The sequence below is a fragment of the Octopus sinensis genome, linkage group LG7, assembly GCF_006345805.1.
Source record: "Octopus sinensis linkage group LG7, ASM634580v1, whole genome shotgun sequence".
In the NCBI taxonomy this organism is placed as follows: Eukaryota; Metazoa; Mollusca; class Cephalopoda; order Octopoda; family Octopodidae; genus Octopus; species Octopus sinensis.
The window spans coordinates 113,663,195-113,677,956 of NC_043003.1; the positions used below are offsets into that span (position 1 = coordinate 113,663,195).

At 38.9% G+C, this 14,762-nt stretch overlaps 1 protein-coding gene across 9 annotated transcripts in view; it reads right to left on the reverse strand.

Annotated features, from left to right (window-relative positions):
* Nucleotides 1-14,762, reverse strand: part of LOC115214302 (teneurin-m) — a 517,371-nt gene that overhangs the window by 256,912 nt on the left and 245,697 nt on the right. For all 9 annotated transcript variants that reach the window (XM_029783463.2, XM_029783461.2, XM_029783465.2 and 6 more), the window contains 2 exons: nt 5,653-5,892; nt 397-544 (listed from right to left, as the gene is read on the reverse strand). In XM_029783463.2, coding sequence (XP_029639323.1) covers nt 397-544; nt 5,653-5,892 — 388 coding nt within the window. The remainder of the gene's footprint in view (nt 1-396; nt 545-5,652; nt 5,893-14,762) is intronic.

Sequence of the window (14,762 nt, forward strand, 5' to 3'; positions counted from 1 at the left end):
GTACAGCCTACTTTGATACTAAAGGTGGATGACTGGTAAAAAAATGTTTAATATCAATCCAATTAGGTAAAGGACTACAGATCCATACTCATTCTTGCAACATTGTGAAAAACAAACACAAATATGCATATACTATGTGTGTGTGTGTACATGTGAATATACATACATACATATATACAGTTGCAGAGTCTCACACACACACATACACGTACATACATATTCACATATATGTATATACACACACACACAGACTCAGTAATATGCAGAAATTAACAAAGATACAAACATAGACACACACATAGAACTACATATGCACAATTTGCACACACACCGCAACATTGCACATAAATCAATGACTTCAAAAAGTAATTGTTTTGAAATACTACAAAACCTTACCTATCTAGTGTGGCTTGATTCATGGCATTAGGATCGCCATTCTGGAAGTGTCTGGGATAATCAGATCCTGAAACTTGTTGGTACTGTCCCTGTCCAACTGACCCTTGTCTGGCAGGAGGAACAGTTCGTGGGAACCTTGGCTGAGCATCTATAAGAAAATGACAAAAAATTATGGTTGTGGTTATTAGGATTATTAATTTCATTATTATGATTATTATTATTATTATTATTATTGTTATTGGTATTGTTGTTGTTGTTGTCATATATTAGTGTGTGTGGAAATCTTTGTGATATTTTTTACAATACTTTATGCGATGGGAAGAAACATTTTTTTGTTTCAGTTTGTAGATAAGGAATTTGGGGACATTACCATTTACCCTATTACCTGGGATGCACAAAAGATCAAAGGTCTGATATATATTTATTTTTTTAAAATTGTTGTTTAATGCTAATTAAAATGGCTTCTTCTCAGAGAATTGAAAAAGCAACAAATAGAGTAGTGTTGATTACATCACCATGGAAAAAAATGTTTTAATCAATAACACAGATTTATGAAAAAGATAAAATGAAAAAGACTACAACTGATATTTACTTAGTCTTAGATCCTTCATAAATCTACAGGTGTATTAGACCAGAACATATTCCACCTTCCTATTATTTGTCATATAATATATCCGTGAAGTGGATGGCTGACCTGTAGCTATTACCAGGACAGATTTATAGGTGACGGGAATGGGACCACTTGCAAAAAGTGTTTTCTCATGACCACAATGCTCAACTCAGTCTATGAATGGAAATTCTAATCTTATGATGAAGAATCCAATACCTTAATGACAAGAAGACAGAGCAATAGCAACAGGTTTGATAGAAGCACGAAACACTGAGAAATACTTTGGGTACAGATCAACCCCGAGAAAACAAATATAAGGATTGGGCCTAAGAAATATATTGGCAAATGGGAATATCACACCAGGGCATTTTGTCTTTTTTCCAGAAAACTGAAGGAATCTTCCAGGTAAGCCCAAAGGAACAATTGTAAGAAATTCTGGTTAATGTGTGGCATCTACTGGGATAGAAAGTATGGATCAGAGATATCTGGTCTTTGAGAATCTAGAACGAGTGGAGAAATATCTGCCTACAAATAGTTGCAACAATCTATAGGTACACAGCTGGAGACAATAGCAGTCATCCCTTTTTTAGGTACAGGATGGACAGGTGGTGATGACTACAGGTGTTTGGGTGGTATCTGTATAGATATGCAAGTCCTAACAACAACAACAAAAAATTCACTGGCACGTAAAAAGCACCATCCGTCCGTAGCCATTTGCCAGCCCCGTCTGGCACCTGTGCGAGTGGCACGTAAAAAGCACCCACTAAACTCACGGAGTGGTTGGCGTTAGGAAGGGCATCCAGCCGTAGAAACACTGCCAGATCAGACTGGGCCTGATGCAGCCTTCTGGCTTCACAGACCCCAGTTGAACCATCCAACCTATGCTAGCATGGAAAGCGGACGCTAAATGATGATGATGATGATGATGCCAAACTAGACTCCATTGTGAGAGCAGAAAAGAAAGAAATGAAACTGATGGTGGGACTAGGCCAGATAAAGAAGAGTTACTCAAGGCCTTTCTATCCAGAAAGGATGGAAAAGCAGAGGGGAAAAAGGAAGCAGGGGTAGCAACAAGGGTAGATCCCTAGAAGCTGATGCTACAGGAGCACAACTAGTTCCAGCTTTGAGGAAAGCAGTAAGATTCCCTCCTCATCAGTGCCAGAAGAAGGTAAAGGCCAACAAACTGAAAGGTCTTGCTGTGTACTACCATTCCAAAAGGTGGAGGAGGAGGAGGAGGAGGAGGAAGGGAGGAAGAAGAAGAAGAAGAAGAAGAAGAAGAAGAAGAGAGGAGGAGGAGGAGGAGAAGAAGAAGAAGAAGAAGAAGAAGAAGAAGAAGAGGAGGAGAAGAAGAAGAAGAAGAAGAAGAAGAAGAAGAGAAGAAGAGGAGGAGGAGGTTAATGAGTGTTGATAGCAGCTCTGAATGAATACAAAAAGTGTAGACATAATGAAATGGTTGCAACAATGTACAGGAATTATCACATAAAGTTAAGTTTTGCAAATACAAAAGTGACCAGCAATAAACATTTTGTGATGACTGAAAACATTGCAGGTTATTGAAAACATTGAAGTGAGGATTTTCCTATACAAACTAAGAAAGGAATTCAAAAGACCCAATATCGAAGCTTTTGACAAGAAGAATCTAAGTGTTATAATCAACATGACATAACCATTTGTCACTAGAGTAAAAAGAAATGAAAAACAAAGGTAGAACATTATACTGACATGAAGTGTGAATTTGTCAAAGTTTGGATCAGAGAAGTTAATAGGATCATGATGATGTCACGAGAAAAGTGACAAAAAAAAAAAAGGGAAAAAGCAAAAAGCAAACCTTGAAAAAATTTGATTTTTAACTTCAGGGTAAATACAGTGTAGCTCACCAGGAACTATTCAAAAACTCCTCAGCTGTATGTAAAAACAAGCATGAAGGGCAGGAAATAATTTTCTATAAAAGACACAAAATGCTCCACATTCTAGAACATAAGTTGTGGTTTGATAGGAAGAATAATTGGAACAGGCAAAGTAACAATTCCATGAAACAGCAACAACAAATAATAATAATAATCCTTTCTGCTATAGGCACAAGGCCGGAAATTTCAGAGGAGTGAATTTATCGATTACATTGAGTTCAGTGCATAACCTGCATTTATTTTATTGATCCCAAAAGGATGAAAGGCAAAGTCAACCATGGTGGAATTTGAAGTCAGAATGTAAAAACAAGATAAAATGCTAATCATTGTGCCAATTCGTTACCATAATAATAATAATAATAATAATAATAATAATAATAATAATAATAATAACAATGATAACAATACTAGTTATAAAGAGATTTATAAAAATAAAATGGAATAATAATAATAAATGCCCTGATGCAGTACCAGGCAGTCGCTCTCATGGCTTCTGATCTTAACTGATTGAAAGTGTTATCATGTACATTGTTTTGTCTCGGTATAAAAGATGGGCAACAGCAAATATTCTGCTCAATACCACAGATTTGCTTGTCAGTTGTTTGACCTTAACCAGTTGACCATGTCTCTTAGTGGCTGACGATATGTGCATCTCTGATCACGAGCAGAAATAGTGGGGGAGCATCATAGCCATTTGTTGAGAGGAATTCTTTGGGGTTTGAATAAACCTCCTTTGGTGACATGGGTGGTTCGTTCAACATCCTTAAACAACCCTTATTCAGGGACCTTTTGAGTGGGATGGGCTACTCGACCAGAAGAAAATTCTAACTGGGCCCCACCTGCAAGGTCATGCGCTGTTTATCTGGATATCAGATCACCATGTCGCGCACATATGGTTGTGATGCATGTGCCTAGTGTACTCTTATCAGATGGGTAGTCATGATGGGTCTACTGGGCTTTGTATAATTGTACCCCAGTGTCACTATGATGGCATACCCTGCTCTCTCACTCAATAACAATAATTACAATTCTTTCAACTATAGGCACAAAGCCTGTCATTTTGGAGAGAAGATCCACCAAATATATTGATCCCAATTCTCTACTTGTCTTATCAACCCTGAAACAGTGACCGCAGCCTCTTTGGCAGAATTTGAATTCAGCACACAGAATGGTGGGGAACATGATTAGGATCGTTTCGTCCAGTGTGCTAATGATTCCACAACATTCTAGTCTGTATCTCTATGAAGGAGACAAACTGCAGAAAGACATACCTCAGAGACAGGGAACATCATCAAGGAACTTCTGCAGAGTGTATCTGCATATCAACAGCAAGGACATGCAGAGTGTGCTGGTGCAAAGGAACAATCTGACTATTGGAACATATACTTTTCACAAGAATCTGAATTTCAGATGCTCTAATCTCATCAGGAAGTAATTAGGACTAGACCTAACAGTCAGTGGGTAAATAATTACAGAGGCAATTAATCGTTATTTCATCAACTCTCTAAAGATAAAAAGATCAATTTTGCTTTGGTAAGTTTCGAATTCTGGATGTAAAGGGCCAGAACCAACAGTGTGGCACATTGTGAGAGTCTAGGCACATAACATAGTGGTTAGGGTATTCAGCTTATGATTTTAAGGTCATGAGTTCAATTCCTGGTGGCATGTTGTGTCCTGGAGTAAGACACTTTATTTCACAATGCCCCAGTCTACTCAGCTGGCAAAAAGGAGTTGTACCTGAGAGTCAAAAGGGGCCAGCCTTGTCATATTCTGTATCATACTGAATCTCCATGAGGTCTACATTAAGGTTACGTGTGTCTGTGGAGTACTCAGCCACTTGCACACTGATTTCATGTGTAGGCTGTTCCAGTAATTGGATCGGAACACCCATAATTTGTAATCAATGGTGAGCTAGTAATAATAATTTTGCCAGTTTGGTGGAAATTTCTTTCTCTAACCTATCTTTATTAATTTTAAGAATGAGTTTGTGAATTAGAAAAGCAAATGCTTAGATACGAAAGTGTTGCTAAGAGAGAAAATTTGAAGAAAAGCAGGTAGATGAAGAAAACAATTAACATGGTAAAACATAACGTTTGTGCATTAATTAAAAAAAAACCAATATCACATTTTTCAAAGAACTTACCAACTTCAAAACAATTTTATTACATTATCAAGCAAAATAAAAAAAAAGTATGTTTATAATTTTATAAAGCTCAGAACAATTTTAGGAAGATGTATGTCTTCTAGCAATGTCAGAAGTCACATCTTTATAGGATGAAATACTCAGGGAAACTTGGGGCCTCTATTGCTGTTACTTTTGTCTTTAATTAAGGTGGGAGAAAAATCACCTTTCACATGCTGACTGTGAAGAGCCATCTGAAAAATTAGCATGGATAATTCCTCAACATTTAACAGAGTAATGTAAAGTAGAGCACTTAGGGATATTTAGATGATAAGCAGCTTATTAACTGTGATAACACTAACTTAATAAATAGGAAGAGCTTTGAAAATCAAATTAGTAAGAAATATGTGATGGAAGAATATTAGTTAAGAAATAGTATTATCATATCTCCACAAGACTGGGAGACACTAGTTAATTGGATATAGATGAAACAAAAGGTTTTTGTAGGTTTTTGAACAATGCCAACTGAAGTCAATATGATTAGAAGCAGGATTTCACAAAAACTAAAATCAACAAAAACAATGGCAACAATTAACATGAGAATAGATTGGCCTTACCTGGTGGCAAGAATACATTACTTGATGTGGTCTGCACCAAATAATGTTGCTCAAAGTCACCTTCTCCTTCAGAATAGTTGCATCTGCGACACGTGTTCTCCACCTCCGAATAATTTCCACGCTGTGAAGGACCAAAGGACTTCCTTCGCGTTGATGCAACAGGACTTCTTTGGGGAATGTCTTCAATTGGGGGTGGAGGTGGAGGTGGAGGTAAAGATGGTGGTGGTAACTGTAGTGTTCCTGCAATACACAAAATGTTGTTTCATCTTAGAAGCACTGTCGTCATTATCATCATCATCATAATCACCACATTTTAAATGCCAATACATTTTCTGCAGGTTGTTTTTGCACAACAAAAATGAAATAGAATTTAAGGGAAAAGGTATCAATAAAAACTATAGTCAATACTACATAAAGAAATTAGACTTAAATATTGAAAAATTCAATACAGTTCCACTAACAAAGGTGGAATAGCTTAACAATTACACTATCGTGTGTGTGTGTGTGTGTGTATACGTGTGTGTATTTCTAAGCCATCTTCCCAACTTCCTTGTGTTTGCAAATTCCTTTATTTTCTGTAATATATACATACATATATATATATGTATGTATGTAATTGCATCTATGTACATGTGCATGGTGTGTGTATCGAAGTATAATTCCTTCATGTATATGAACATGATATATATAAATTACTGACAATCTATTTAGAATATGTCTATACCAGTCATTACACAGTTACACACACACTTACACACTCACACGATACACATGTGTACATACACCGGAACAAATGTACTTTGTAAACATACCTCTTCATATCTTCATTTTCGTTTCACAAACAGCCATTACTACAACCAATGCATTAGCGTCAAGATATAGTGATATGGAAATATTTATCCCTGAAGAGATATTTTCCTAATTAGATAACACATTACATACACTCATATATACTCACAAACACACACACACATATATATATATATATATATATAGAGAGAGAGAGAGAGAGAGAGAGAGAGAGAGAGATATAGATAGATATACATACACACCCATGCAAACATATGCACACACACACACACACACAACACAAATACACATGTATCTGTGTCAATACAAAACACAGATAAATGTAAACACACATACATATAATGTGCATGAACATGGTGGCATACAAAATATTCATCTGTATACATGGCCTCATTTCAGTGAAAGAGGCATAGAAATCAATAACCAATAGATTGGATACAGATGCAGACACAGCTTTTCAGTATATTGGACTTCTGCAAAAAACAGGAGCAGAAGCTACAACCATAGACAAGCAGTATATCTTTTATCTTTTACTTGTTTCAATTATTAGACTGTGGCCATGCTGGGGCACCCCCATGAAGAAGTTTTAGTTGAATGAATTGATCCCAGTACTTATTCTATCTGTCCCCTTTTGCCAAACTGCAATGTTAATGGGATGTCAACACACTAATACCACTTGTCAAGAAATGGTGTGGGACAAACACAAATGCAAAAACATGTGTGCATGCACTCACACACACGACAAGCTTCTTTCTGTTTCCATCCATCAACCTACCAAATCTACCCAAAAGCCTTTGGTCACTCTCAGGCTAAAGTAGAAGATGCTTCTCAAAGGTGCCACACAGTGGGACTGAACCTGGAACCGTGTGGCTGGGAAGCAAACTTCTTACTACACAGTCATGGCTGTGTATGTGTGTATATATATATATATATATATATATATATATATATATATATATATGTACATACATACATATATAATATATGAGGGGCTACCCAAAAATAACCAGGAATGTTCTCTGTGGGACAAGCCTGTTGTATTTCAGGCTTCTACTACTAAAAGCCACTTGGTGTGACCCTCAGGCATCGGTCTGGCAACTGGCATTGTCCAGTGAGGTCATACTGCTCCATGGTGCCTCTTTGTTTTGCAGTGTTTTACCCCTGTTTGTCAATTTTTGTGATGGCTGAAACAAAGGAATGGCATGATTCTGTGAAATTCTGTTTTCTGCAGGGGAAAATAGCAGCTGAAACAGCTGTCAGGCTTTGAACAGCTTACAAGGCTACGGCCATAAGCAAAACACAAGTTTATGAGTGGTTTTCAGACTTTAGGAATGGTCATTGCTGCTTGAGGTTGAACTTCATGCGAAGTGACCATCAACCTCCCAAACGAATGAAAACACCATGAAAATTCATAAACAGATCTTGGGGGACCGTCACCAAACAACTGACGAACTTGTTGATATGACCGGTGTGTCCTGGGGCTCCTGTCAATGAATTTTGAGTGAGGAATTGTGAATGAAAAGAGTTGCAGCAAAATTTGTGCCTCGCTTACTCACAAAAGATCAAAAGTGTTCATGGCTGAATGCATGTCATGAACTGAAAGAACAAATGGAATCTAATCTGGACCATTTTTCGAAGGTCATCAAAGATGATGGGAGTTGGTGCTATAGAATTTGCAAATGTGAAAGAGTTGAAGAAAAAAACAATGGAGGCGTTAACAGGCATCACTTTGCAAGAATTCCAGGATTGCTCCCAACATTTGAAAATGCATCTGGAACAATGCATTGCTTCAAATAGGGAATACTTTGAACACAATAAAAGGGCAAACATGTTAAACTAAAAGAATAGAATAATATTGCGAAATTTCGGTTTCTTTTGTGTACCCCCTTATACATACATAAAATACATATATTATTCCCCCATCATACAATGTATGTTTGTGTACGTATACGTGTGTGCATGAGTGTGTGCGTGTGTGCATGTGTGTGTTTGTACATATCTATATGTAAGTGAATCATTCAATAGTTTCATCAATGACTGTCAAGTACATGTTCAGGGAATTACAGTCTGAGTGGTGGGTGAATATACCCCAGTCTGAATCAGCCGGCAAATTGTGTCAGAAGGTTTTTCTGCACTTCCATAGAGTATCTGCCAACCCAGTTTTGACCACAAGGTTTCTGTCAACCTCAAGCTATGGCAAGAAATCCATATAATGGAATCAAATTCAGGACCTTGGGATTACAAAGTAAACACATCACCCCACATGGCTACACTTATTTCCTACATGAACAGGCACAAAGGAAAGGTCATGTATGGGAAAATATGGATATATAAATTGGTCATTCAGATATACACAAACACACACACACATCCTATCTTTTAACACCTGGAGGTACTTTAACTGACCAAACCGATTCCAGGACTGATTGTTTTTAAAGCCTAGTCTTTACTCTGTTTAGTCAGTTGGTTCCTTTTGCCAAACTGCTAAGTTACATAAAAGACATAAAGGCATAAACATACCAGCACCAGGTTGTCAAGCAGTGGTGTGAGAAAACATAGACTCAGGTATACACACACACACACACACACACACACACACACACACACACACACACACAAAATGGGCATCTTTCGGTTTCCATCTACCAAATCCTCAGAAGGTTTTTTTGTCAGACCATGGCTATAGCAGAAGGCACTTGTTCCATGTGCCATGCATCATCATCATCATCATCATCGTTTAACGTCCGTTTTCCATGCTAGCATTGGTTGGACAGTTTGACCGGGGTCTGGGAAGCCATGGAAGCTGCACCAGGCTCCAGTCTGGTTTGGCAGTGTTTCTACAGCTAGATGCCCTTCCTAATGCCAACCACTCCGTGAGTGTAGTGGGCGCTTTTTACATGCCACTGGCACAGGTGCCAGAGCAGGCTGGCAACGGCCACGATCGGATTGGTGCTAGAACCCTGCAGATGGGAAGCAAACTTCTTTACCACACATCCATACAAACACACAAAACATAAACATGCAGACGGCGCATTAGCTGGACCCATAAGATTGCAATACAGAGTTAGACATCATGACCTTTGACCCATTCCTAGAAGGCAATATTTTTATGTGGAAGATGCACGGGAGTCATAAAAACTACAGATAATCAGGATCTTGATTTGCTCAAATATACTGGAGGCTCCTTAGGTAAAGGATAATTTGTACTACCTTGGCGACCTAATTGACTGTGGGAAAGGATGCACCAAAAGTTTCATCACTAGAATAAGAATAGAATGGAGAAAATTCAGAGAGCTTTTGACCCTATTGGCTACCAAAGGCCTCTTTGAGCGACAGGGAAGATTGTATGATGCATGTATATGAACAGTAATGCTACATGGACCCTGAATGCAGAAGACAGGCAAAAGCAAGAGAGGAACGGAGCTAGTATGCACTTTTGGATGTGCAATGTCAGTGTGCATATGTGACAGAGCACTAGTGTGTACGGAGAGAAACGTTGGGCTTAAGAGGAATAAGATGCAGAGGGCACTGGTTTGGTCATGTGATGTGTATGGATGTAGACAGTTGCATACAAAAATGTTGATTGCTTAAAGTGGATGGAACATGAGAAAGAAGGAGACCGATGAAGAATAGGACAAAGTATAGAAAGCTGATCGAGACCTTCAAAGACCGAAGTGGAGAAGGGTTCTGTGCCAATGGCGGTCGAGCATGGGTCAGTCGGTCCTAAGAAGCGGGCAAAGGCTTCCATGAAGGGCGCCGGATCCATCGAACAAAGACACTGAGCCTCATGAAGGAAATGACAAAGAACGAAGATATCTGTCACCTTGCTGTACTCAAGAAGACCCATCCACCAGAATTGAGACCAATGCTGGTGTCACAATGGAAACACTGGTGCTGGTGCCATATAGAAAACACCAGTGCTTTTGGTGGAGGGGTTAAAATTAGGAACGGCAACGAGCCAGAACAGTCAAGGGAGCCTGAAACCATGTCAGAACAGTCAAGGGCCTGGAATGGCTCCTGTCTTCACCAGCTCCAGTCAAACCATTCAACCTCTGCCAGGATGGGAAATCGGTGCTAAATGAGGATGATGATATATAACAGAAGAATGGAATTTAAATTTACAGCAATTGATTCGATAGAATTCTTCATTTGATATAGTCAAAATAGATTACGTCATGCGTTATGTGGATCCCTAGGCTCATCGGACCAATCTAAACTGAATGGTTGAAAAGATTAACAAGTCTTAACTGAAACACACCACACACACACACACACACACAAACAACATATTAATAAAGAAAAAATAAAGACACTGCTTTGTGGCATCCTTTGTTGAATACAGAGATGACAAAAGTGTTCGAGAATTTTAGTTTAATATGCAAATTACTTGGCCCCTTGCAGGAACACAACTATTCAAAAAAGAAGAGCCATGAGACTGCTTCATCAAGATTTGCTGTTTTTCTCTTTTTCTTTTTTTTAGTATAATTAAGCAGGTGCTTTGAGACGTTAAGGTGTAAGTACGACCAGTGAACTTCATTCTATGATCAGTCTTAATGTTATCTTTGAGTCATAACAATATAAGTAGAAATCGAATTTTTACTTTATTTAATTATCCTGTGTCAGCCATTACAGTCAAGGGCCATTTTGAAACACACACAAGATGACTACAAGGATCGTATGTATGTATATCTATCTATCTATCTATCGATATATATATAAGTGGAGGCGCAATGGCAGTGAATTCGTGGTCATAGGATCGCGGTTTCGATTCCCAGACCGGGCGTTGTGAGTGTTTATTGAGCGAAAACACTTAAAGCTCCACAAGGCTCCGGCAGGGGATGGTCGCGATCCCTGCTGTACTCTTCCGCCACAACTTTCTCTCACTCTTTCTTCTGTTGGCCTGCTCGCTTAGCCAGCGGGGTGGCATCATTTGAAGGCGTCTTGCACTCTATCAAACGCAAATATCAAAATATAAAGTTTGGTTATTACCAATGCAGAAATAAGATCTTCGAAATAATTGACATTGCTGACACTGATTAATATAGGTGATATAAACAGTTTTCATCTTGATTTTTCTGATATACAAGAATATGGAACAACAGTCAGATTGTAGATGCTTGTTGTGCACTCTGCTGTAGGTAGTTAACCGGTGATTGTCACACGCTGATGACGGGTCAGTACCCAGAAACTTGGGTCCGTGTGTATCACGTCATGTTGGAGGTGGGAAGGATGACTTCCCTTTGCAAATACTGATACGGCACAGAAAGTGTGTCAATAGCCAGCTGGAGGAGGTGTCTTCTTGGGGCTACAAGCTACAGTAGCATTGACCCTTAAGGGTTAGCCACATCTAAGTGGCAAATATACTTCACAATGCCAGGCAGCTACTGTTAAAACTTCGTTCAGAGATTTATTACATATATATATATGCAAATATATATATATATATCATCATCATTATCATCATCGTTTAACATCCACTTTCCATGCTAGCATGGGTCAGACAATTTGACTGAGGGCTGGCAAACCAGATGGCTGCACCAGGCTCCAGTCTTGATCTGGCAGAGTTTCTACAGCTGGATGCCCTTACTAACGCCAACCACACCGAGAGTGTAGTGGGTGCCAGTCAGGCGGTACTGGCAATGACCTCGCTCGAATGATATTTACACATGCCAACGGCACAGGTGCCAGTAAGGTGATGCTGGTAATGATCATGCTTGAATGGTGCCTCCTACATGCCACCGGCATGGAAGCCAGTTAGCCGCTCTGGTGTGTGTATGTATATACACACACATATATATACATGTATACACACACACATATATACACATGCATACATATACACACACACAAACACATATATATATACATGCATACATACATACATACACACATACACACACACACACACACAGAGGAGTAGTAGTAGGCATCTGTTGTTCTTGAGAGGCCATGGAACTGCATCTGAAGAAATCAAGTCAGCTGCTGCTGCTAGTGGTGCAGCAGTGTCTGTTATGGCTGTGCAAGCCCACATGGCAGTGGCAGTCATGCATACAGCCACTGCATCTGAAAGAGCTCTTTGCCGGTGCTACTTGTTTGTCCTTCTGTTGAGTGTGCAAATTCCTATACATGTGTGTGTGTGTGTGTGTGTGTGTGATGATGGGTCAATTGAACATTTCCTGTTGACTTATTACCTTGTACCTCTTCCCACTCTTCCTATGCAGTCCCTATTTCTCCACTCCAACTCACCTGCCTACCCCCCCACACACACACACACATTATCTTCCTTTCTGTTGGATCTTCTCCTGTCAGCTCTATTATTAGCATCCTGCTTCTCTTCACTCTTCTCAACCACCTGTCAGTCAGTGCACACTATCAATCATTGATCACCTCTAAGCAATCATTACATCTACCCCTACAACCCCACCCAATCTCAAGTCCTCATCTGCTTTCTAACCTTGCTTCCAACTCCATATTTATCACTGACCCTCCTACTCCCCTCCTCAACCCTTGGTCATCATTCAGTACTTTGTACTCCTACATATCTTTAACCTTTCGTCCCCGACTCCATCTACTCTTGTAACCATTACCCGCCTGTTCTTCTACCCCTGCAGTCCAGCCTTGCATTTCATCACCATTATCTTTATTCTTTTTCCCAGTTCTGCACCAATTATTCCCGTCCACTTTTGTACAATTCAAGCAACCAAGCACCTCCTCTGCAACACAAAACCAGTTCCAAGCTCCTTTTTTTTTCATACTTTAACCCTTTCATTATCTTGCATAAAGCTGCATTGCTTTCTACTCAATCAAGTCCCATTCAGTCATGAACCAGCTGTCATGAAAGCTTCATGGTAACCTCACTGAAGCTGGTGCCATGAAAAATGCATCCACTACACTCTATAAAATGATTGCTTATAGGAAGGGCATCATTAAAAACCAGTGTTAAATCAAACACTACAGCCCAGTGCAATTCCCTCAGCTTCTCCAGCCTATGCAAACTCGAAAGATTTTTTTAAAATTTATAATATATATTTTATACAAATAAGGAATAATATGTACAGTACAAATTTCTGCAATTTCAACCAATCAAATACGTCTATTGAGGTAAAAAGCATTCTGTGCTGTATGAATATGTCCCTCGTTTAAGAAACAGATTGGGTTTATTTACATTTGTGAAGAAAAAAAGATACCCTTCTCCCTAACCCTAACCTGAGAGAGAGATAGAGAGAAAGAGGGGGGGAGAGAGATTACATTGCCCTACACATATGCACTGAAGCTGGGATTTTCATAACATATTCATTCCTCAACATTTAGAAGCAATGATGTGTTGATTCTTAAAAGTCAATTCAAAAACTGCTGCACATTCAAAGTATGCATGTGCTTGGCTCTTGTGACTACATCTCCTTCGTATGCATGCTTGCATCTCTTGGGAATAATAGATGCCAATCAACGGATGGAATAGATAGAATCTCCACATGCATATTTGCATATCTTGGGAATTGACAAATGCCAATCAAAAGAATGAATATCCAGCGAATATCCATTAACCTCACCAAACTGTTTCTACCCTATTCCAGATGGGTGGGGCTTTTCCAATATTGGCAACCCCTCCATCCTGGGAAACCACATATATATAAGATGTAATCTCTAACATCATCAAAGTTAAACTGATGCACAGAGTAGAGACCTAAGTAACTGTAACCATTCAATAGCAACAAGGAATTGATAATCCAGCATTCAAAATGAATTTTGATAAGCAAAATTATTTTTAAAATTATTCAAATATTATTTCATACACCAGCAATCTTTTTCTCTGTCCTCATACCTATATAAGGAATAATGTCGCAATTTGCAGGCTGTGCCTTTAGCTTGAATGTGCTGATGTATTTGCAAAGGATAACGAAAATTTCTTAGTGCAATCTATGGCTTTTTATCTCCCACAAAAATGTGATCTGGACTTGATCACTCTCTTTCTCACTCCCTGTTTTTGTATATGTGTGTGTGTGTGTGTGTGTGAGTGTGTGGATGCTAGCATAACAAGAAAAAAGAAAAAAAGGGGTCATGAAGTCAAAATTTCAGTTTATGTAATGTTTCAAAGTTCATACAACTTCTGGGACTCAATGCCAGATCACTGGAATATTAACTACAAGAGACTATGCAAGGGGAGAATTCGGCCATATCAGTTCCATACCAGTTCCATGCCAACACTTGACCATCACCACTCAATTTTGAAATTGGATTCATTTGTTGTGTGTGTGTGCATGCATGCACATGCATTCATATACATTCTTCCTTTTATGGTT